The 25,876-nt window shown below is 44.8% G+C and overlaps 1 protein-coding gene across 1 annotated transcript in view; it reads right to left on the reverse strand.

The window, feature by feature from the left end:
- Nucleotides 1-1,238: 1,238 nt before the first annotated feature.
- The window catches only part of LOC146172553 (nose resistant to fluoxetine protein 6-like), a 101,058-nt gene continuing 76,420 nt past the window's right edge, over nt 1,239-25,876 (reverse strand). Inside the window, exons 10-15 of the mRNA XM_084585972.1 lie at nt 19,148-19,230; nt 18,954-19,076; nt 18,297-18,417; nt 16,017-16,206; nt 5,135-5,277; nt 1,239-1,866 (exon numbers count right to left, since the gene is read on the reverse strand). Of these exons, the coding sequence (XP_084442098.1) occupies nt 1,555-1,866; nt 5,135-5,277; nt 16,017-16,206; nt 18,297-18,417; nt 18,954-19,076; nt 19,148-19,230 (972 nt within the window). The 3' untranslated portion in view covers nt 1,239-1,554. The remainder of the gene's footprint in view (nt 1,867-5,134; nt 5,278-16,016; nt 16,207-18,296; nt 18,418-18,953; nt 19,077-19,147; nt 19,231-25,876) is intronic.

Raw genomic sequence — 25,876 nt, forward strand, 5'->3', positions numbered from 1 at the left:
ACAATTTATTTATTTATTTATTTACTTAATTCGAATACCTCAAATACCCCTAGGAGTGCGGGGTTTTACATGAGGGGTAGGCTTGACAGTATTGTCGCGACTCGTTTCATTGACGCCGCACTCGTGCAGCTTAAACCTAGTGTACAGTTGGGCTGCCTGCTGTACTCGGGTCCCAAGAGGATTCCTGCACAAGTGCACAGCTTTCGTCAAGGCGCCCGCCGCAGGCGCGCCGGGAGACGTGAACTGTGCCGCCGCTCCCTGCCTACCCTAGACGTCGTCGGGCCTAGCTGGTCTCACATCGAAGCGGCAGCGGACGGTGCTTCAGAGTGGGCTAACGCTGTAATAAACGTGGGACTTTCGCGCCGCTTTACTGGGAAGCCTATTGCATAAAAAACACATTCTTAATTCGCAAGAATGCTTCCGCAGCGGAGCTAGCAGACGCCGGGCGAGTCGTACCGGGCAGCAGCAGCAAAGGGGATGTTGAAAAAACAAAGCTCGCTTTTATCACTGTAATCGCTCTACCAGCACCTCAGTATTAGTCAAACAACCCTCTCAATTTATTCGTTATTCATGGTCCTTTGTACGGAGTTCTTATGCACGCGAATAAACAGTGATCCGCGATAGATTACCGATAGCGGAGGCTATCGGAGCCGATCGCGGCGGCAACGACGTCCACATGTTTGGACGGCCCCACTCAGGCCTGCCGCGTCGAGACCAATCAGAGCGTGAACAGGCGTGAGCATGGCAGGTTTGGCTTGGTAGCAGGTCGCGGTGGCTGACGATGTGTGTTCGGGCCATGCTTTTTTTTTACAGCTGAAACAATTTTTTGGACGCCAGCTTGGAGCTCACAGCGCCGGCGAACCGCGCTGAGAGAGCAGCATCTTCACAGTAATCAGTACCTCTGTTCAACCTGTGTAACCAGCTGATATTTCCTGCACGCCAACCGCCAAGATTTCGTAGCTGCTGTTGGTTCCTGCTGCTTCTCTTGAGTCGCTGGGCGCGGGGCGAAATCAATGTGCTCGGCCATGTCAATAGCATCTGCACCTACGGTCGAAACAGCGTCGGAGAACTAATTATGCTATGCTCAAGCACTGCTCGACGATGATATTATCTTGCACGTGCGATCGCGAGAAGACGAAAAACGCAACCCGTAAGCGTCATTAGACTATCTGTGTACGTGTCTCCAGTCTTGCCAGCAGGAGGTGCTCGTGTGGCGCTCTCGCATCTTTGCCGTCATCGCGCGCTCGTGCTCGAAGAGCTTGAAACCAAAAATGGCCCTGATAAATGCCCTGATAATTAATTATTTGAGGCGCGTTGGGGCTTTCTGGCTCGCAGTCCCTCTATTTTGAACCATCGTGGATCGTTTAAAGCAAAAATACCGAAACAAAAAATGTACGCGTCTATACACCTTTAAATACTTTCCTTAGAATTCCGCTATATTTGACCCTTTCCTTATTTGCAAGTTGAGTGAGCTAGAACCCCCTCAACAAGAGTAAAATACACCCGCCACCTCAGAGGGAGAACACGATAGAAATAATTATACATCTGCTAGCATCAAAAGCGCCACTTCCTGTTGTCATCGCTCTCGCTAAAGTGAGCGCCTTTTTCGAGTGGAAGACAATCCTTCTTGGGGCAGCCTTTGGTAGTGTCGGCTTCTGTGGTTCTTGCGAGCCTGTCGTCACTGGATTTCGTTCCGGTGTTGTCGTACTGCTCTCCATTCTCTGTAGACGTAGCCTGAGGAACTCGCCTTCGGGTCAACCGCACAAATGCCAGCTTGTCCAGCCTGCCCACCGGTGCCTCACAGGCGATGAACATGACGTAGCTGAGGATGTAGCTCCAGATGAATACGGCGAAGCACTCGGACACCTGGGCAGTACGGAATAATTTAGTCAATTTATACATTATTGCCCACGCTTCCCAATCTGAAACGAGTTATTGCACAGCTAAATTGTTTCACGAGGATCGGAACTACCCAAAAACTAGCGATTCTTGCCTGCAAAGAAGCCCCCCGGTCTCAAAAGACCTAAACTACCTTCTTCTTCCAGGTTACATGGAATAAATACCAAAATCCTCAAGCACACTCTGGACAGCTCTAGTATCAACCTCTGGCGCATTTTCAAACAGTCAATATGAACGGGGGAAATTCTGTATTTTTGGTACGTTGGTGGTGGTGGTGGTGAAAACTTTATTTTCATAAAATAATCCCAGTCTATTTACATGGTAACGACAACCCAGCCAGTAATTACCTCCCCACATTCCGATCCAAATTACTACCACACATCATTGTATCGAAATTTTCCTGCTACCAAGAGGGAAAAGGTTTTTCCACGTCCACACGGTTTCCGAGAAGTGTTGTCCTGTATCACAGTCATGAATCTGCTACTGGCCTATTTAAAACCATGAAATAAAATTACGAAACTGAACGCCTATTCATGGGTTTTTCCGAAAAAGCTGAACTCCTCGCGGACTGTCGCCTTACAGCTAAACTGTCATCACTTAGTTTAGACTGCCCAACTATATTTTAGATTCGAAACTTGTCACATCATGAAAACGTTTACGGTTTTCTGTAAATGTTCATCCCTCCTTCTGTCCCCGTACCGACGGAAATAGACTGAGTGTAATTCGCATTTGGTTTCTGACCTGGAAATCTGGATTGTCAAGAAAACTTTAGAAGGTCAATACGACGAAAGGAAGTAGCGGCTACTATCAGGAGATGCTTCACTTTACGGAAGAGACAATCCTTTCAAAATATACGGTAGGGTGAATGGGACATCTTGGTTAAAGGTCTATACAGATTCAAAATACTCGAACACTTATTTAATTGAGAGGAAGCGGGGGGATATTGCATAATACTGTAATGCGCATGTTGATATGAATTGTATAAGATTACAGTTCATTGCAAAAAAACTGTTTTTAAAGTTATACCTCCGATTAAATACGACAGTTAGAACTGGCATAGAAACGGCTATGTTTGAAAATATTGTGAGGTGATTGTGGAAAATTGTGATATAATTTTTATTAGCACATTGATATAAATAACCGGCTTTAGATGCAAGTTTGGATTTTGAAGTTTGTTTTCTGCTCTTAATGAGCAATTTAGGCTTTTAATAGACATTTGAGCAGGTCTATTTTTAGGTACATATGAGAAAACTGTGGGACACTGCAAGATACTCCCATAAAAATATTGTTTGAAAGGGTCTAAACTTCAAATGAACAATAAAATTTTGCTCCAGATGTTTGTCCTGTGCTCATTATAAATAAGTCAGGCTGCCTTAAAAATAAATGGAGCGCGTTACTGCAACTAAGAAAAACAGGAATTCTGTCGTGTGAATATCTGCGGCTAGATTCACCGTTGTTGCAATGCTAAACTTTATGTGAAGAAATGATGTTCTGAAAATTTTCCAAGGATATGTTAGAAATCAAATCAAATCAACTTCATTCGGCATTGTTTTTTCTCCTGATGAACAGAAAAGAAATGCTGAAAAAATATGTACCTCATGGGTGTCTCCACAACTTAGGATTTTAAAAATTACAGAAGAAATTTAAGCTCCGCCTGACGCGGTAGCGTAGGCTACCACACCACAATTAAAGACAAGCTTTAACCAAGCTGTATGAACATGCCTGCGTAGCCTAAGGGTAATGTGAATGCAAGGATCCTGGCAGGCTAATTATGATGCAACCCTCCAACATGAAAGGAAAGGCCCCAGGTTCAACTCCTGCCAAACGTAACATCAGGCAACCCTATACGCCCATTCAGTGTGCGGTCATGTCAGTTGCCAGCTAGCTGCATGCCCATGATGTTTCAATAATATGTCAACGCCGACACCAACAACGCGCACGTTGGATTTTCTAATGAACTTTAACTCTTTCGCGTTACAAGCGGTGAGAATGCAAAAATTAAGGCTGACTACTGCATCCACCACCAATGTTTCCTACAACCCAATTCCTGTGAGCACTGAAGTGGTTGAATGAGAAGAAATGATCGAATATGCGAAACTACTAAATATCACTATTGCAGTGTCACATATTAAGATAGCTATGGTAAGACATGAAAGAGTATAAAGGGAGAATTATTTCGAACATTTTATAACTAAGTAATTTGCTATGAATAATGCAGAGGAGTACAGTGGTCTAGACTAAATAATTATGGCTTGTCCAGATGGCCGAAATAACTTATTCGGCAAACAGGAATAATTTGTTCTGCACTCGGATTTCACTTGCAAGATACGAGGAATAGTGCATACCGCCTATATGGAATGGACACAATGCACCTGTTGTCTTCACATATATGAACGAATCCAGGTAACCGACTACCTAGATAGAGCTTTGCTGTGCTTGTATTGAAATTGGATATAGTTATGCTGTGCTTCTATTGAAATTGGATAGTTATGCTGTGCTTCTATTGAAACTTGAAGCGTTGGAAGCTCTCGGACTAATCACTTCAACAGATCCACGTTGCAGATTCACCGAGGGGTGAACTAATATTCAAGTTTATTGTGCACACATTACATTATTACATACATACTGCTGCAACTCCGACTAGGAAGAAAAAGTCACACTGTTTGTTTTCCGCTTCGAGTAGAAGGGATAATCATAAGAGACAGTCCCTTTTTATAGTGTTATTTTAGCTCTATTTTTCGGTATCAAAGCGAAGTTTTCGGCTTCGACTCAGGTGCCCTTCCATATAGTTGACAACCACTACTATTTTGATTTCTTAGCTTTTCGTAGCATGGTACAAGGTACGCGTTCCTTCCCTGCCCAGGGTAAGTACAGATATAAAATTTCGGTATTCAGCTCTATTCCTACCTTTGATCCGTGGGAAGGGATAATCTACCCAGTTGCTTTAAACAACTCTACGTCTAAAAGGCTTCGTGTCTCGACATCGCCATAATATGCAAGGTCTTGAAATTGCATTGATTGCTGCAGATAAATATATCAGAGTGAAGCATAGATGTAATAATAATAACGCAGCGTTACAAAAGCCAACAGTTATGTTCTTTTGGAAACATCAAATTTAGAGACAGATTGTATTCAGAGTACATCAACGATTACAGAGTCACTCATTTCCTCTGTATTAGGCAGGCTACACTGGTAATATATCTACCAATTACTGCCGACAGCCAGAAGCACTTACCAGAGTATAATGAGAATAGAAGATGCGCTCTCTCATGAGGCGTCGCGTCAGTTGGTAGAAGGGATAATGGATGAGGTACACCCCGAAGGAAAGTCTAGCCAGTGGGGCGAACACGCTCCACGAAAGGAACTGGTTCAGAAATCCTGCAGTGAATATATCAGCAAAATATGAGTATTGAACAGATGCCACGGCAAAAAAGCACCTGAAAATACTCCCTCAACATGAAGACACCCGCAACGCCGCCGCACGCTTGCCCTTACTCGGTAGCGCAGTACGACACAGTCTGTCCCTAGCAGGGCTCCTGCCGGAATCCCGATGTCTAACTTCCGCCTCCCTTATCTGCCCTCAGTTTCGCGACGATCATATGCTGCCCCTAGGAATAAGTCTCTGCGCAAGCATGTTAAGCGCGCCTGGAGTGAAGGCCTGGTTAAGGGCCTCCTGTACCCTCGCCTGCTATTGGTGGCGGGGCATCAGGGGGTGCGATTAGGGCGCGAAAACGTTGCATTCGCACAGGTCGCAGCAGAGTGTGACTATTTTTGCCTGTTTTGGTAAAGGCTGGAGGGCATCCATAAGCCACAGATCGTCAAGAGTCCTTCTGGTAATGGTACTACTCCTTCAGGTAAAGTAAGGTGGGGCGAGCAGATAACCCCTGGGGAGGGGCGGTTGAGCCTCCCGGGCAGCCACTGAGACATAAGATGTCTTTCTCTATACCTACGAGACTCAAGGCTGCTGTATCGCGGAAATACCAAGTGTATGGGCACTCAGGCCTGCAGACTGAATGGCGATGACCAGGTGTGTTACGCGGTGACCCAGGGCCAGACTAATGACATGGGTTACGGTTTCCCGGCCCATACCGCTACATGCAGCGCCTATATACAGTTGCGGTCCTGGCGGTGCGCCCTGTGACTGACGCGGATGCTTCTCCAAGCACTTCTTTGACATTTACGACGTTCCACATAAATATGTGGACGGCCTTTGTCTACATTTCTGTTTTAAAAAAAAAAAAAAGAATAGGCTTCCTTTATTATTGTGTCTCGCAATTTTAGTGTATTAGAACGAAGCCTGCAGCATGAGCGACAAGATGAGACAAACTTATCTCATGTCAGGTGGCTTCGTAGTAAGCAAGCGCAATGCCTACGACGCTGGTAAGAGACCAGTCGACGCTGGTAAGACACGCGCTCAACAGTAACGCCACTGACTAAGCAGCACAGATGCGAGGCATGGTGTCGGCTCAGAGCGCCAGTAGTGGTGTCTGCTTCTCCGTCTTCTGAACAATCTCTTTGCGCAAGTGTGTAGGAAAGTGTGCGAAAGGCTGTGGTTTTAGCGGGGCTTGGGCTCATTAACGCCTGAAAGGGGGTTGACGTTAAGCGGTGCCTTGTAAAAAGAGTAAAGCATTAAGAATTTTAGATCCTTCTAACGAAAACAATGCTCCTCCGAGGTTTTGCCCGAATACATGCTTTTAGGTACATTAAACAGCGGCTTAATTGTGTTTTTTATTTACTTTGCTGCACCGACAGATTCCGAAAAGCATTGGTGAGGAGCGTATTAGAAAGGAAATTTAAGCTACGCACAGAAATTTAACGACTACACTGACAGTAAAACAGATATGGTAGAAGTAACACGGTCATAACACGAAGTTTACCAAAATGTAATTAAATACATTTGGAGACAAACTAGAAATACGAGTAAAAGTCAGCAAAACTCAACTGGGACGATGCGAAAGAAGATTACCGAAGTACAAACAAAATAGCTATACAGACGCGATTTTTATTTAAATCAATGCTATGGGGGTAAAAGCACACAGGTGCTTTAAGAAATCCAAAGCCTCAAAAAAAAGAAAATTGTGGCCTCAAAAAGGTATTTCTTAATGCTGATTTCTCTAGGTAATGCAGACGAATTAAATGACTGAGTGTTTCCATATATATGGTTGAAGCAGTGATCATTATGTAAGCGTTATGAATGGTGAGTTGTGATTCCTGAGGTATAAACTAAATGCGTGTGTAGACATAACGAAATAAACAAAACTGAAACAGATTCACTAGTGCCCGGTATATCACCCGCCACGGTGGTGCAGTGGTTAGGGGCGCTCGACTACTATGCCCAAATATGCGGGATCTAATCCCGGTCACATCGGCTGCTTTTCGATGGAGGCGGAAAACAAGACGCCCATCTTCTGTGCTATGTCAGGGAATGATAATGAACCCCAGGTGGTCAAAATTTCTTTAGTCCTACACCACTGTGCCTCTCACAGCCTCAGAAGCTTTGGGGCGTTAAACGCCATAAACCGAAGCGGTACCTACAGTGCGGTATATAGGCAGGAGGAGCCTGGCGAGGAGGCTATAAGAGGCACAAATGTACTGGGCAACTATGTTTGCAAAATATTTAACATTGAAATGAATCAGTTGTAATGATTAATCCTTCTTGGTGAGCCGGGTTGCGACTGCGGGCAGCAAATCTTGATACGCTAGTATAGGTGATTAGATCTTATTTTCACGAACTTCAGCGTATAATACCTGATGTGTACGAGGCTTTGGTACCGAATACTAAAATATGATCACGAACATGACCGGACCACGAATGGATTGCCGCTAAGTGCACACCGCGATATATGCACGACCTGAATTGAGATAGGGGGTGCTATTTATGCAGTATTTGAAGTTATAATCATAATGCTTGCAGCTAAACTGACACTACCAAAGTTTCACACTGCAAATATCTAAGATTATGGATTACGAGCAACCTTCACTGAACTAAATACATTGATCAAGTTATCATCATCACCATCAGCCTGACTATACCCACTGCAGGGCGAAGGCCTCTTCCATATTTCTCCAATTAACCCGGTTCTGCGCTAGCTGCATCCACTTGACCCCTGCGAACTTCTTAACCTCATCCGTCCACCTAACTTTCTGCCTCCCCCTGGTAGGCTTTCCTTCCCTTGGAATCCAGTTTGTTACCCTAAGCGACCATCGGTTATCCTCTCTTAGTATTACATGTCCTGCCCAAGCCTATGTATTCTTCTTGATTTCCACTAGAATGTCAGTAACTAGAGTTATTCATCTAACCCAATCTGCACGCTTCCTATCTCCTAATGTTACCCCTACCATATTTCGTTCCATTGCCCGTGCGGTGTCCTCAACTTAAGTAGAACCCTCTTGGTCAGCCTCCACGTTTCAGCCCCATAGGTAAGTACAGGTAAGATGCAACTTTTGTATACTTTCCTCTTGAGCGATACCGGTAAGCTGCTAGTTATATTCTGTGAGTGCTTGCCAAATGCGCTTCATCCCAATCTTATTCTACTTGTTCTTTACTTTTCATGGTTCGGATCTGCGGTTACTACTCGTCCTAAGTAGGCATATTCGCCTACTACTTCCAGTGCTTCGCTACCAAACTTAAATTGCTGTTCCTTCCCAAAGCTGTTGAAAATGGCGCTAGTCTCCAGCATATTGATTTTAAAACCTACCTTTCTACTTTTCCTGTCTAGGTCACGAATCATTCTTTGCAGTTCATCTCTTGAGTTACTTAGCAAGGAAATGTCATAAGCAAATCACAAATTACTGAGGTATTCTCCACCAACCCTTATTCCTAACTGCTCCCATTCCAAGTCTCTGAATACTTCCTCTAACCAAGCTCTGAATAGTACTGGGGAGATCGTGTCTCCTTGCGTAACACCTTTCTTTATGGTAAGTTTGTTGCTTTCTTTATGCAGCACTATGGCTGCCATGCAGCCACTATATACATCTTCCAGCACTTTTACGTACGCCTCGTCTACCCCCTGATTTTGCAATGCCTGCATCACCGCCGAGGTTTCTACTGAGTCAAATGCTTTTTCGTAATCAATGAATGCTATGTGTAAGGGCCGGTTATATTCCGAAGAATGTTTCTATCACCTGGTTGATACTATGGATAAGATCGATTGTAGAGTACCATTTCCAAAGACCTTCTTGATCCTTTGCTTCATTGCAGTCTAAGGTTGTTCTGATTCTATTAGCGATTACCTTAGTAAATACCTATTACGTAACAGACAGTAAACTGATTGGTCTATAATTATTAAGGTCCTTAGCGTCTCCTTTCTTATGAATGGGGATAATGTTTGCGCTCTACCATGGTTCCGGTGCCGTCGATTACACCAGACACTGCGTATACAGGGTGGCCCGTTTTTCTAGCACGATATCCCCCCGTCCTTCAACAAATCTATAGTTATCTGATCCTCTCCAGCTGCTTTCCCTCTTTTCATAGTTTCTTATGCTTTCTTGGCCTCCTCCTTCGTCACTGGTGGAACGTCTCACTGTTTTTCCCTGCCGCCAATCTCATCACGGTTCTCATTACTTTGGCTACTGTAGAGATCAGTAAAGAACTCCTTAGCTACTTTGACTACCTTGTCCATATTCGTGATGACGTTGCCCGCCTTGTTCCTTAGCGCATACATCTAATTTTTGACTATGCCCAATTTTTTCTCCACCGCTTTAAGGCTTCCCCCGTTCTTTACAGCATGCTCAATTTCCTCCATGTTATACTTACTTATATCGGCCACTTTACGCACATTGATTAGTTTTGATATCTCTGCCAATTCTGTCTTGTCTGTTCGATTGGAAGCTTTCATACTCTGGCGTTTCTTAATCAAATTTTTCGTCTTCTTAGACAGCTTACCGGAATCCTCTCTGACTATCCGACCGAATACTATAGAATTCATCTACATACCCGCTATAAAGGTATTGACAATGAAACCTACCCCTAGTTCTCGCCTCTCCGGTAAACGTCGATAACACAGTACATGCTCATCCTTCAGTTCAGTATATGCCTCATTCGGCCCCCTAACCTCACTAAGCCCTATGACATCCCATTTCATACCCTCTAGTTCCTCTAACAGCACTGCTAAACTAGCTTCGCTAGAGAGGGTTCTAGGGTTCTAGCGTTAACGTTGTCAGGGTCAGTTTCCAATGGCGGCCTGTTCAGTGGAGCCAGGAATTCTTAGCACCCCCTGCTGCGTCACAGGTCCGACCGCCGCCGTGGTCAGTTGTTCCGCAGCCGCTGGTGACTGAGGGCCGGGGTTTGGTAGGACTAATCATGGGAGGTTGCGGCCAATTACTGCACCAGGGTGGCCAACTCCTGTTCTGGTGATGGAGTGCGCTGCCGGAGGTGTTCACCGGCATCAGTTCGCATCCCGATCCTGTTCATGCAATTCCATCGACACACGGATTCTTTTTTTTTTTATCTGGCGGAGAATTGCGCGGCACCGAGTTTCGAGCCCCGGTCCTCTTGCATGCGAGGCGGATTTTCTACCGCTACGCCACCGCTGTAATGAATGCAAATAGTAAACTCTTTGGTTTTTTTTAAGCGCGCCTTAAAACTCTGCACACCTCGAATCCGGTCCTAGCGTAAAAATTGATTGTCCTGCCGATATTAAATTATGCAGCGATCATTCAGGATCCATGCGCAAACACAAACATAAATAAAATAGCAAAAATACAAAAAAAGAGCACTTCGTTTTGCCCACACAGCTAAGTACAGATGCGGACATACGTAAACGAAGTACGCTTTGCAGTTCAAATTACTATCACGCCTTCTGTGCTCACATGAAGAAACAGTATTTGTCCGTGTAAATGCGCTCTGAGGTCAACTACCAGCCTAAACATAATATGACTCCCAGTTTCAATTACGCAACACGTGCAAGATTTTAGAAAGAAATGCCATGCTCTGTTTACTTTTGTCGGCCCTGCTACATCTGTGTGACCTTTTAAAGAGGACTGGCTTAGTATCCATAGCAGAAATAAATTGCATTTCTCCACTTGAATTCTTATAACAATAATTCAAAGGACATTTAAAAATTAACCTGGACGAACTTATGTTTCTCTACAGGTGATACTACGCGGCAACGACATAATCCTAAAATTAGCCCTTTTATCCAGCGAAATAACTGCTTAAAGTACTCATTTCTCCCTCGAAGATGAAATGAATGGAATATAATTACTAATGACAAAGTTCTGAAGCAAAATCTGACATCATTCACCGGCAGCCTCAGTGTTCAATAAGGCTTCCATTGTGTCACATTCCAGGTTCTTCCTTTTGTAATGAAATTTTTTTTTATATCCTGGGTGCGTTTTGTGATTAGCATTAACTTTTCTTTTGTTTCATGTCTTACTGTTAATATAGCTTAGGCCTTAGTGTATTCGATAACTACTCGAAGGTTGTACTGCTTCACTGAACCCTTTATTTATTGTTATAGTGGTTTGTTCTTTTTCATTATTTTTCGCCTGCGTGCTTTGCTGCTTCTTTCCTGAATATTGGTACTGAATACATTCCCACTAAAAAATATACTGTTCGTAATGGTTAGCGGTATGCGCCTGTTTTTACTCCAATAAACATTACTGTACGATCATTTTGAAAGCGGAGGTCGTCAATTTCAGAAGGCATCTTACGGCCAACATGATCGTCCGCGAAAAAACGTAAACGGGATCAAATATTATTGAGTTATTTACGTATATCGAAATAGTAAGAGACGCATCCCTGTGTTATGCCTGAGGTTTAGACACATAGTGGTGAGGAAGAGCCTTTGGTGGCTGCACATCGTGTACGGAATGAGATAACGTTAGGAAGGCAAGATGATGAGGGAGATGGTCGCGAACGGTACGCTGCAAACATGCATGTCTAGGAAAATGTATTTACATGTTCCTAGTTTGCTGAGGACCTTATAAGACGTTCGCCACATGAAGTCGCATTCGCAATGATGCTATCGAAACATTGCGATATTGACCAGCCACTTTATTCAGTGTCAGCTGCTCTTCACTTAGTCTCATTTGTTTTACTACTCTGTAAGACCTTTGAAATATGCAAAGATCATGATGCTGTCGACTGAGGCTATGGTAGGGCATAGACGACTGTGAACATAGCCTCTATACACATTTTTGGTAACTCAAGTGAAAATGCATACAAGGATTCAAAGACATCAAGCATTTTGTTTGTAGTTTGAGAGCTTTCCAATTCTCCGCACCATTCCAGGTGACGCAACCTGCGGAGCGGAGAGCGGTGCAGCATGTGTGTCTCCACAAACTCATGTGCATTTTGATGTGTTCCTCACACACTAGAAATGGCTATAATGGGATTGTGAGAATAAAAAATTCGAATACGTTTCTGCAGGTGCTTGGAAAAACTATCAGAAAACAAAATAACCACTTTCGCTGTGCAGAAAATGTACGAAATCTTTGCTGCGGTTAATAATAATTAAGCACTGGGTTTAGCTCCGTCTTTTGAGCATGCCGCGATATAGAGGCCAGTAGTCCTCTATTTCCGCACATGCTCATCAGCATTCAGTCTTGAAATTCTACTCTATTGGAGAGACCACACCATATAGATATTGTTACGGACGAGGAAGAAGCGGGCCGTGGCGTGGGCAGGAGCGCTCGTGCTAGGCCCGCCGCAATTAATTAAATCATCTCACAGTCATGGGCCTTCTTCTCACTGTTCTGTGCTTATCGGCTTGCCGCCCCGTAACATTTTCGTTGGAGGTGTAGAATACGTCATCATCACTCGTCATCCTGGCCCGGAACTTCGGCGCCCTCTATCTGCCTGCATCTTCGGAAGCGGGTTCCATTGAGTGCATCGCCTGGCGGTTCCTCAGCCTGCCGGACCCGACACGACCTTGCCGTTCCTCCGCCCCGTCCCCAGCCCTGACCACAAGGCACGTCGAAAGAGCGACCAAACGATCCCACCGACCAGAGACGGCATCCACATGATCGCAGGACGCTACGATAGAGCCGATTGACCTGATGACATCACAGCCGAGATGCTGACCAGAAAACCCCACCGACTCAAGACAACATCACATATGAGGACATCCCCCTGCCCATGCCATGCGGTGCGTGTATGGGCTTCGGCTCTCGGCTCTTAGGGAACAGTGGCCCGAAAGCGTCCTGAACCAGCATTCATGTCGGGAATCATCATAGCGGCAAGCCGTTGCCTTCTGCCTTGTTCCTGTTCTCCACCCAGTCACGCCCATCGTCATGCCACGGATCTCATCGACATCGGCAAACTTCCTCGTACACCATCGGGATAATCTCTCGGTGGCCCCGAGTAATGTTACGGACGAGGAAGAAGCGGGCAATGGCGTTGGCAGGAGCGCTCGCGCTAGGCTCATCGTGATTCATTAAATCATCTCACAGTCATTGGCCATCTTTCCTCTGTTCATCTGTCTTGATCGGCTTGCTGCCCCGTAACAGTATCAACCCGCGCTTCTTCCCAGGGCCTAAAGCATCCCTTGCACGGTCGAGTAGCTAGCGTGACCGGCTCGCATTTCAAAGGCCGGTGGTTAAACCTTCGCCGAAAACCACCCGAAAATTTATCCAGCAACATTTGTTAGTTTTGTAAGCTAATCATCTGTGACAAGCGGCAACTTTTAATCTGCATTGCCACTCATATTTTATCCCTTTTGATACCACGCATCACGTCGCGTTTCAAGTTTCTTCAGTTAATATCAAGTACGTTAGCGTGCACGACGGTAACATGTACCTATATAACATTTACATTCCACGCCCGGGGCGTCAGTAATAGTTTGACTGGCAATACAACAGGGCGAAATTGGTGAAATTTAAAAACGTCCGTGTTCAAAGAAAGAACAGCATGGCAGTGGCAATTTTAGCGTGGACCATCGCTTCGAGATGCTGCAAACGTCAACGTGATCGACGTACAATTCGAGCGTCATTCTCATTGTTGAAAATTCTATTTTACAGCCAGTGCGATGGCGACTACTGTTTGAGAAAAATGAGTGGTGGGCTTCAATCACTCAGAGTCGAAAATCAAGTCCTCTGCGCTTCAGATTCTCTACAGCAGTTAGATTGTCAAAAGACGTGCGGGTGCATTGGACTCCACGTGCCGGCTATGGTGCGCAGTGCAAGTAACATCTCCGACGCTCTTTTTTGGTTAGGTTGTGCAGAATAAATGGCTCGAGCAGCTTACAAGCTACAAGCCGCGCGGTCTGATATTAAGTAAATTTTTCTTAGCATCCTTGCGGGCTCTGTGAGATATTTGGACGGCGCGTATACACTGAGCTAAAGGCTCCTTCGAATTGAAACACTTGCATGGTCAAAGGAGTAATGCGAGCTAAGACCCAGTGCGAGCTAAAAACAGCAAAATTGAAATAGGGGCAAATAAGTCAGTTAACTCACCTCTCTTTGCTATTGAGGTGCAGAAGCAGTCAAGTATTCACCACTCCTATGCCACCGGCGCACATGGCGGGGTAGAGCTGTTCGCACATGACTCCGCAAACAATTTCTAGAGCCATCACTTCGTCTCTAGGTTCGTCCCCTATCACGCGCGCAGTCTACAGTGCTGCGTGGCAAAGGACGGCTCTGTTTCCAGATGGACTTTTGCATGAAATAAAAGCTGGCCCAGCCGATCATGCGGTGGCAGCGTTCTCTCGCTCACAAAGCAATTAAAATCAATTACAAGTTGCTTCAAACGGCATTCAGTCTACATCGTGCACAATAAAATATGCAAGTAATGTGCCTTAAAAGTGCGTGATAAAAGTGCCCTAAATATATTACGTCTACTACTATCACGAAATCGTTGCACATTTTCATGAGGTCAGCGAAACAGGAAGGAAGAACGCATGGCTTCTGCGTAGAGCGTTCCACAACATGTAAAAACATCTCCTTTTCCGCGCGAGGAGAGCCCGTAGCCTTGCGCGCATAAGAGTCACACCCTCCTCATCACTCGGCGGTTAAGGTGACTCAGCCGGCCAAGAAGATTCTGGTCATCTCCCGAAAGTTCTGGCGTGCCTAACCAATGACGACTTGCGTCTCGGAGGGAGGAAGAGAGAACGCTTAAAGAGCGAAAGTTACGTTTTTGTGCGCGCCGGCCTTGGTGCATTGCAACATACAGACGTGGCGTACCCTATTTATTGAGGTCGCGTCGCTTGAGCCAGCCAGCTAGTTAGCAAGCATTACTGCAGGTAACAAGTGCTACTGCTCGGCTTCTGGGGTCAACCTGCTGCTCAACAGGCCCACTACTCTACGAGGGAGCGGCGCTCGTCTACAGGACAGCCACATCGTGACTCTCCAGACGTCGGTCTGAGAGAGTTCCTGGTGAACAATTTGGTGTTTATTTGTTCTGACTCTGTCGTGCATTGTTGTAAGGCACTGTGCTTATTGAAAGCTTCTTTGGTTGCATGCTTTGCATTTGCCTTTCTGTGAGCCTCTTGTCTGTGTATTTTAAGTGTTAGTGTGAATTCCTCCGCATCATCTCTTGCTGTGTATAAAGTTTGTTTTGCTTGTTAATTCTGACTCCAAACCTTACTCTAGGTTGAACCGGCGAAAGCTGTACACCAAATGGCCACCCCCGCCTGCCACTACAAGTAGTTGACTAACGGCTGAGCTTGCCCCGCAAGTGGAGGGTATCTCCTTTGAGACCGGAAAAGCTACCTCGACACATTCTAACGATACGCACCAATAGTGGCGCATCGTTAATAAAATAGAATTATTAATTAGCGGGTGACACCGACTTACGTGCACAAGTTATGCACGTGGCAAGACGATAAAGCGAAAAAATGCACCAAAGCTTTCATCATCACATGAGTCACACTTTATCGACTACCCATGCAGCGTATGGAACGACGGCCAAGTGGTGTTAAACCAAGCGTGACTGTAGAGAAACTATTTAAACTCGAACGGGTACTTAGGGATACATGTAATATCTTTATAGCATTAGTTCATGACTTAAAGGCGTCGCCAGACATCGGGGAGATGCCGAATTCAGCAAAACTCTGGCCATTCTCCATACGGCCGCAGTCTGAAGAACATTCGCTTTGTGAGGAAAATATTACCACGTTATCAAGCGATCCTACTCGCCGATTGAACTGTGCCGAAATAAGTGAATGGTTATCCATTACCTCCTCTACCGGTGACGCAGGCGAAGGTTAACCATACGAGAAAGACTGTCCAGAGTATGCGGTCGATGAAGGCGAAGAACATCCGTTTTGCTATGGGGCCAGTCTCGTCACTGCGGTAGTACTCGAGCTTCACGAATATGCAGTACAGGCCGCAGAGCAGGGCGACGCCCCACAACAAAGCCTGAAAAATCTGCACAAAAGACACAGACAGTGATCAGGAATGAGCAGGGACATATGGAGATCGGTACTGATAGCATGCCTGTTGGCGAATTTTTTGTGTATTCTTAATCAAGCCTCGCTTCGAGAATTCGACTTCAGGCGCTTTCATCTCATGTATTTCTTTATACATTCCTGCAGCCTCTAGGTGCTAAAGGGGAGGCGGGAGGGGAGAGAGGTCTTTTGTCAATGTACGGTGTCTCGCAATGAAGGCACATAGAATCGGAAGGCTGCTGGAAGTGCTTTCTGCATGACTGACTGGACGCCAAAACGCTTCTAATCATCATTACGAGAGAAATAAAGTTCAGCATGAGAACAGGCACATAAAGAGAGACTAGCGCTACCTCCCCTTAATTACATGAACGCGAACTTGTTTACACGTACTATGATTTGAAACGTCGGTTTTGTAAACACGATGAACGTGGACCGGAACCGAGACCTACAAAAATTCAGGGCCCAAATCAGTCAGTGTTGAGAGCATCAGTACTACTGATGCTCTCCATGGGTAGCCAATAAGCGCCACAGAGTGCACATAAGGTTCCTCTTTAGAATTTACTCTTGGAAGATTACAAATATTGAGCTAATCTAATGTCAGGCAAACATGTTTCCAAAACGTGTTTTTATTTTTCGTTTAATGTTTGTGTTAGGTTTGGGACTTATTAGTTTGATTAATTGGTAAAGAAGTGGCGCTAGTTGGGAGTAACATGAGCCTTTATTTATTTGCTGGTTTCTTCATGCATTTATATATTATTATAATCCACTGCTAGGGTGATAACAGTGCAGGTTTTGGGTGTTACTATTCGTACTAAGCCGCATAATTGTTCACCAAAAAAAAAAAAGCTGAAAAACTGTCTAGGTAAGAAGACAATTGTAAAAAATGAGTTCCGTGGCAATAAAGAAAACAAGCGTCACCTCGAGGCTTGCTGAGAATTAATTCACTTGTGTAGCGGATATCCAGTGGTATCGCCATCGCAGCGACACCCCACCTCAGGTCTAAGCCACTGCTGGGGTTGCGTGGACTTTGTAAGTGCGGAGGTGCACGCGAACTTGAATTGCCCAGTTGCAACCGCAGTCTTAACTGCGATTATTTCTCATGTTTTTTTTTTTTTTTTAGATATGTTAACCAATTAAAATATTTTGTTTTCAGTCGTATTTCGATTACAAATTCTCTGGAGTGTGCTTAGAAGTTTTGGCGATGTTGGCAAGACTTGTATTTTACAGGTGTAAAATATGCGCCGTAACATTCGGGTAAGAGCGGGATATACTTTATCGGCGTCCAGAAGTACAACCTTGAACCAGCAACTGACTTTCTCTGCTTCCAGGCTAAAACTATCATCCTCTCTTTGAGATTAGAATCGATATTTAGCGCTTCTGTTCTATCAGGTGGATGCGACACGAGTTAAGATAGAACGAAAACCTAAACACAAAAAGGTGTAGCTGCTTTATAGAATATACATGCAAAGACCAATTAGCAACTTTGAATGGTATTCTTTGCGACAGGTAAGTAACTATCAAGTGAGCGAGTCAAGATTTGTCTCTTGTTCTCGTATAGGCGTTGTCATACTACACCAAGGACACCAAGGCCACAAATGCATCAGCCAAATGATACGCCTCTAATTCTGCATGAATAAGGCCTCGAGATTAGCGCTCTCCTAGCGGTAAAAGCCAGGGGTATTTAAGCGCTCATGAAAACTGAAGCGACGCCGCCTGCGTGCAGTGGATAGTTCCTACGCCTTTATGATGCCCGGTACACTTGCTCTAATTGGAGCATGCATCCCACACGCTCTGATCCAAAATACTTGGCATGAGCCAAAATCCCTAAACTCTAGCCATTGAGCACTGAATCTGTGTGCTAGTTTTATGAGTATATGACCGAGTTAGCCGCTGTGTCGCAGCTTCTAAATGTGGATTGACAAGTAACAGGGTCGTTAGTGAACTAAAGTTGCACTAAGTTTATATTTCTTGCAACACGGAATAATCTCAACCTGAAGTTATAACACCCTGTCATAAACAGTGCCGAATAATGTGCTGAAAATCAGGAAGAATGAAACATGAATTACGTACCTTCGAGATTTCAGCTTTTCGGTATTTCTGCACCATTAGAAATGTAATGCAGCCGGAGAAGCAGCAGACGCCATGGTAGTAGGGGCGGGAGTAGTAGTAGAGCAGGGTCTCGACGCCCAATCTATCGAAGAATGGCAAGCGAACACGGGAAGGCAGTTAACAGTGAGAAAGTTGAGAAGTGCATTCAGGTAACAACAGGGACTGGGCAAAACTATGAAGCATAACGATAACACAGACGCGCTGCTTAATATGCCGCAGCTCGTATATTGTTCACAGCGAAGTAGGTTTGCTGCAAGAAAAAGATATCAGGCTGATTTTGCGGTGGAATAAAAAAACATTCCTGATTCGCATTGTAGTAGCCCCTTTGTGTCTTGTAAGGGACTTGAACGTAAAGTCAAACTTTTGCACTAGACATAGATCGCGAAAATTAAATATGTCTGCTTTTAAATCCCTCAATACTTGGATATTTCTCGACAACCTAGGAGCAGGTGTTTGGGGAAATTATGTTATCATACCCGTAAGCTACGGCGTCTATCATGCCCTTATCCGAAAGTAATATTTAACTAAATCATGCTTCAGCGGAAAGAATCTACTCCAATTCATGGAAAGGTGAACACAAAGGTCTTCGAGAGCACGAGGCATAGACAGTCGCCTTACCGAAATGACGGGCGCACCATGACAATAAACGGCGTCATGTCGGTTCCGTACATCCGCCAAGCAGACACACCGCAGCAAACAAGGGACAGCGTCACGAAGACGGCAGCAACGAGCCATTTCTTCCTGAAAACGGACGAAGGGTTCTGTGCTGCCTAACACCGCAGTGAAAGGGGGACTGCCTTGAAGTCACTTACGCTCTGAAAACCTGGATCACGACGATAGACGCGACGAATAACTGGTAGTCGGCAGAAAGGTACCAAAGGTGCCCCATGGTCACCTGTGGAAAATATGGAAATGCTCATGTTTGAGAGATCGGCACTGTGTGTCTTCATCCTGACGGCAATGCCATAGAGCGGCGGTGAGGCGCGCTTCTTTTCGACAAATGTCTCTTTCATCGTCTCTGTTAAAAAAAAAATTCTGGCCTCGCGCTTCTTTCATCCCCTCCTTTATTTTTGTGTACATGTGCAGGAAAAAAATAATACATGAGGACAACTGGTCCTTCTCGTCGTCGTTTAATTTGATTTGTAGGCTAATTACGACAATATGGGAAAATTGATCAGGACTTGTGCAAAGAGAGCTCATTTGAAGACACAAGTTTCCTCACTGCCTAATCATTTCATTTTTTTATTACATGTATTAGCACTAAATACCGCTGTGAGACTCAAGCCAGACTTCAGTAGGATGCTGAGTTGGGCGAGTTGGTCGAAGTCCATTTTGAATGTGAAAACTGCTCAAAAGGACGAAGGACAAAGTCGCAAGAACACACAGACGAGCGCTGACTCGCAACATTTTTATTCGCAAACCAAAAACATGTATATATAGAATCACATGACCTGTCCTTCCCAACGCACATGTCCAGAGCATTTTGTTGCGTTCTTTTCCTGATATTGATTTGTGGGGGTGTGCTTTTTTCCTATGATGTGGCATTCTGAGGTATGCTCTGGACATGTGCACTGAGAATAAAATGTTATGTGATGCTATATATACGTTTTGGTTTCTGAATAAAATTGTAGTTGCGAGTCAGCGCTCGTCTGTGTGCTCTTGTTACTTTGTCCTTCGTCCTTTTGCGCTGTTTTCCCATCCAAAATCAAGCCAGACCGTTTGTTTCTGGTCACCACCAGCTACGCCGCTCGGACAGAGGACAGCTGCTGTGGAGAGAAAAGATTGTGGCCTTGAAGGACATTAAGTAAACAGGGCCGCAACTGCAGCCAGACTGGCTTTTTACCCCGTGGTGGTGCGAAGAGATTAGTTGTTTTTGTCCTCATACCCACGTACTCACACAAGGGGATCGACCAAGAATTGGAGTGCAGAGTGATTTTTAACATGTGCATTAGCAAGCAATAAAATTATTGCTGGGGAAGAGAGAAGTAAACAAAAAGATGAATCAACGAAATAAAAAGCAGGAATCATAACACATGTAGAGGATGGACACTTTGTTACTTGCAGCCAACCGATTTTTAAAAAATGTTTGCAACTTGTCCATTTACATTCCAGTAAGAAGTTTTGAATGGTGGTAAAAACAGGTATGTGGCTGTGCCCGAGTACGGTGACGCCAAAGGACGCTAAGATTGGGCTGCTCATACTAAGTCCATGGTGTTGGAACGGTTTCTCCAAAAACCGCCTTCTCATCCTAGTCAAGCAGCGGCAAAATAACAAGACGTGTTCTATTGATTCTTGTTAACCACAAAATGGTCAACGGAAAAAAGCGCCAAGCCAGGCCTCTGCTATAAAAATTCAGGGCTGGGATATTACAGCGCAGCTTCGTTAGGGAGACCTCAAGCTCCTGTGATCGACATGACTTCCTTCTGCACGAATACCTTAGATGCAGGTAATTAATAGAGCTTTAAAGAGACCCAGTTTGCGTGCTTATCAAGGTAAGTCTGCGAAACCTCGCTAATGTGATTAGTATGCTGTAGCCCGGAGGATAGGTAACAAGGGTCCATAGGGGGACGGATTTGTTCGGCTGTCAGCAACTTCATTAACTGTCACACTGCTGTGACCCGGTACACATATATGTACTACAAGGCTCAATTGCGATGGGAGAAATGATAGGAAGATATTTAAATTTGGAATGCCATAGTCAAAGCGAGGCACGAGCACAAAGAAAAATTGTCTGACAGCGACGGCAGAGAAATACATTTAATTTACGCAAACGAAGCACCGCCGCCCGATAATCTGCTTGGAAAACTCGTGAGAAATCCTAAATTCGCTGAGAAAAAGACCAATGTAGAAGCGGACAAAATATTCTCATGCCTGACCTTTTAAAACATTTAGAGGGGTCAGTTGCCATTGCTAAGTCAATACGAAGGCTTCATAAATAATCTTCTAATAATTCACTCAGAGTTCGGGCCGGTGAGGGATATATGTTGAACATTATTGGGGAAAACGTCATCATGCGCAGATAATCTCAACGGGAAATCCACTGTTTGTGGTCGGAAGGAACTTAGCAGGTATTATTTTAAGGGTTCAAGGAAGTTTAGCCCTATAACTACCTTTGGAGTATAAAACTTATAGGCCAATGAACTTAAAAAAAAAAAGGAGGTCGCCTCGCAGCTGGAAACTGATAGGGAATGGTGGAAATGAGATTCATATATCTACACGTACGTGTGCGCTGTTCGCAACTGAAATCTTGACAAAAAAGTTGGTATTCGGGCTTCAAGGTAAAGCATGTTGTTAGCCATAAACAAGGAAAGCCCAAAGCACAAGCAAGCGCCGGACTTCTAAAACAAGAAACAGACGAGGGTTTTAGCAGTTGAACCAGAGAACAACACGAATTCGAATACTAAAATTGGTTAGCCATACATGAGATAAATCATTAAAAGCGCATCTCTACAGGTTCCAGACCGGGAATTATTAACATACACAAAATACACACAACACAGTTACCTTTCGCTCCAACGTGGTCAGTGTGAGACCGCCATGTTAGATTATAGAGCAGTAGCGGGGTAACAATGCGCACGCACCGAATGCTGTGATGAATGGGTAAGGGAGGCGACTTTCATTCCGGGAATCCGCAAGGGCGCCCAGATATTGCCTTCTTCAAATAACCAATAGGGACCCTCTCTCCTTGACTTAGCTATCCTAAAGGCTAAATTTGAAGAGCCATTTTTCGATGAAATTTCAGTGAAAGTTTTACAGGACCTTCTATTTGAAAAACAAGGACAGCGTTCTTGTTTACTTTAGACGTGAATCCCAAGCCACACCAACAACTCAAGGGAACTTAGGTACGATTGGAGCGCACATAAAGGAATTGGATGTCAGATGCAGCCGTAAAAAAGCCATATGTTATCCGCATAAACATAAGCGCGAAAGTGGCAATGCCTGTGAACCCAGCCAGGTAGAATGTTCAGTAGAGGTATATTCCCTCTCTCTTTTTGATGTCTCCCATAGTGGAAACCTTTTGAGGCACAAGAAACTGTCTTTTGAGGATATGCAGACAGCCACGCAACCAAACTATGTAAACTCTGCAGAGTCTGAAATCTTTGAAATAAGACGCTGTGTTCTACACTGTCACAAGCCTTGCCTATATGTAACGTCAAGAAAGCAGCAGGCATTTTCCTTGGCGCTGCGCATGGAGAATTCGGCTTTCAAGGTTGACATGTACAGTCGTGAGCAAAAGAGGTATACAAGACTCAGCCGGTGACCAAGCTCGGGAAATCTGCATAGAAATGCCATATAGCGGTAGCGATAGGGACAGCGACAGTGACACGTGGATCTTGATAAAATGGGGCACCGCCATGATTATTTAGATCCCAGATGGCTGTTGCTAGATGAAGTCGCAATGCAGTTTTCCCGAGCTCCGCCACCGGCTCTGTGTTGTATACCACTTTTGCTCACGACTGTACCTTCCATTTCGGACCTTTTGTGCGAAAACTGACATAACAAGGGCTAGGGATATTTTCGAGCACCACAAGCTCCGAAACACGTAGGAGTGTGAGCCTGAGTAAAACAAGTTTTTGAGCAAGTAGGTAATATTCTTGATTCATACCAGCAGCGAAGAAGCACAAACACAAAGAGAAGAAACATGTAATAACACGGACGAACGCTGCTTTGTCCGTGTTATTGCATGTTCTTTCTCTTACTGTTTGTGCTTCTTCGCTGCCGGTATATGAATCGAATATGAGCCTGTCGATTAACTTTACCACGTTGGATATTTTTGATATATGTCTAATTTTGTCTAAATTTTTGCCGCTAAAGTTAGGTTTAGGTGAGGGGTCACTTTAGCTAGTTTCCGATCAGGAGGCATCCAAGGTGGAATAATTTAGCAGTCATAGTAAAGAGTTAAGAGACTTCTGCATGCAAAGGGGCAATTGGCAGCTAGATGAGGGAGGCCTTCTTTACCGGAAACGTATGCGAAGGATATCTCAGGACGCATCCTATACGGTTATCGCCTAGTGAAATAGCATTCACAGGGAACCAGACTAAGGCCTTGATAATGAAAAAAAAATGTTGCAACCAATTTGTCTAAGTTGACAAAATGAGACGTGTTTGCGCTGTCACGTCACGTTTCATTTTCCTAACGATTTTGAAGCTAAAGGTTGAAGGTCAAACTTCATGTAAACATCGCTCAAATTAGCGATTGGTGAACTGAATCTTAGTACAGTCTAAACTTTTGGGACTTCTCAAAAGAGTCATGCAAAGCGGTGTATCTGGATCCGTTTTACACGGATTGATGGTGATGATAATGTCGACATACAACGCACAGTGCTAAAAATTTCTGTCGCAAACGTCAGTATTTTTCTGTGCTTCTGTAGTACTCCCCAGTAGTACTGCAGACTTTTTCTGAAGTACGTTTCCGTAGTCTAGTTCTGTAGTACTTTTCTGTTTCAACTACAAAAAACTGATGTTGCCACAGAAAGCCCTGTTGTCACAATAGATTAACATTCAAGAGCCGCACAAACATTTTGTTATTCCAACGGGAAATTGCCTGTAGTTTTTTTCTGACTGAGGTTATAAAATGTGGACGGTTTCAGCGGCTTCGTAATCGACCTCAAGGGTTACTGCTAGGCCCTATGCTTTTAAACGTCAACGCACTAAAGTTCCCTTGGAAGCATCGGTGACCTGCGCGCACTCATTATGCGGACTGCACTGCAGTATTGTCCGTTCACCCTTCTCTGAAATCTCAAGCCACAAGATTACAATTTGTTCTTACAATTACACAATAATGCTGCCCTTTCTTTGGACCCACGCTGTCGCCTCGAAAGGCTGCTCATCATCATATACTGAATCCGCGTGGCCGCTGTGAATGGAATACAACTCCCATCCCTCTTTTTTTTTATGTAAACAAAATCTGCGTTGTCAGCTAACTCCAGGATCTCGACCTTGACCTATCTGGTGGCAGCTCCGCCACTCCCTGGATTCGCACGGCATGCTCGAATGCATGAAAAACTGTTGCACCTCATCCGTTGCATTTCATAAAAGTCAGGTGATGCTATGGATATCCACCATTTCCCCCTTCGTCACACGATTTGTGCTACAACGAAAATTGAACTACTAAGCCATGTTCCATGATATGGCACATACCGAGTGGTGCCGATTAGAATCTATCAAGAGAGCAGCGATCCGGGTTATAACGTGTATTTCAAGAATTACCTATATTATTCTCTGCAGGGCGAGGCATAAATAAATACGCTGAGCAACTGGTTCATCAAATCCGCCAAGCTCGATGCATTAAAATCCACAGCATGTGTAAAGGCGCACCTCTTGCAAAGTACATGAAAAACTGTTTTATGATGGGTCTCAATTTATGCCCGCCTCAACCATAGTGGCGCTATCAACAGGTTACGAAGATTTTCCACTGACACTCACACATGCGAGACCCACTGAGTTTCTTGGTGAGCACAATTAGACTGGTGTAGCGGCGGATGACAAGTCATTCGCTATTCAAAACTCTCCGAAAAATGTGCATATTTTGCCGCTAGTGCGAGCGAGGATCACGTGACCGCAGCTATCGCTTGGCCGCAAATACTGACAGAAAAAAACTGCTTGTAAGCTTTCTCCTCTTCCTGGCCGACAACCAAGGTGGAGCTGCAGGCCGTTCGGGAAGCAGTACACCTCCTCATCCCGGTCATTTTGCGTTTTAACTGCAACATTGGCATCGTAACAGATTCTCGAAGTGGGATACGCAGTCTGCGGAGTGTTCTGAATTCCGATGCTTTGGAACAGGATATTAAGGACCTACTTGAGAAACTCTCCCCAACACTTCGTGTACAGCGGATCCTTAGTAATATGCAACCTGTTCAAGCCTTGGTGCATGGAGCAAGTCGCAACCCAACATCTCCTCTTCACCTTGAAATGGCCCCCTCCTCTCTGGAGATTCTACGTCTTGTAGAAAAAAGGGAACCTTCTGCACGCCCCGTCAGCACTTGTCCCACACCGTAGTACCAACCTCCTGGCGGCCTGCTGCGCTGGGAAGAGGTCTTTCTTCGAAGGCTACATCTTCGTGCCACCCTCATCCCCGTGGTAATGTGGTTTGGGCCGACACACAACCATGCGCCATTATACGACTACTGCCATTTCTTTTCGAAGCGGACACCGCGCTTCTCTGCACGTGCTCCTCGCCACACACTGCCCAGCAGAAACATCTCTGCCAATGCGAGCACTCCACGGTCGACTACCGGATATGGAATACTAGATATCAGGACCGGCCCTTGCTAGATTTCTCTAGTTATTTTGGTCTGAACCTCTATTTGTAAAAACCATTTTATGCTGCAAGGCATTCCATCTCAACAAGAGAAAAAGGTAAACATGGGGCTGATCGGCTACTCCGTTAGTATACTGCTCTCGTGCAATGGAGAGCTATGTGGATCTGCTTTCGCTCCAGTGGGATGGAAACCCAGACTAGGTGCTGTTGCGGCCGCGTTTATTTTCTTTTGTTTCTAGGTCTGATGCATTTAATTTTGCGACGGCTGTCCTCCTCTCCC

This window comes from Amblyomma maculatum, unplaced genomic scaffold (assembly GCF_055883805.1).
Source record: "Amblyomma maculatum isolate TAMU_Amacu unplaced genomic scaffold, ASM5588380v1 scaffold_13, whole genome shotgun sequence".
Taxonomy (NCBI): Eukaryota; Metazoa; Arthropoda; class Arachnida; order Ixodida; family Ixodidae; genus Amblyomma; species Amblyomma maculatum.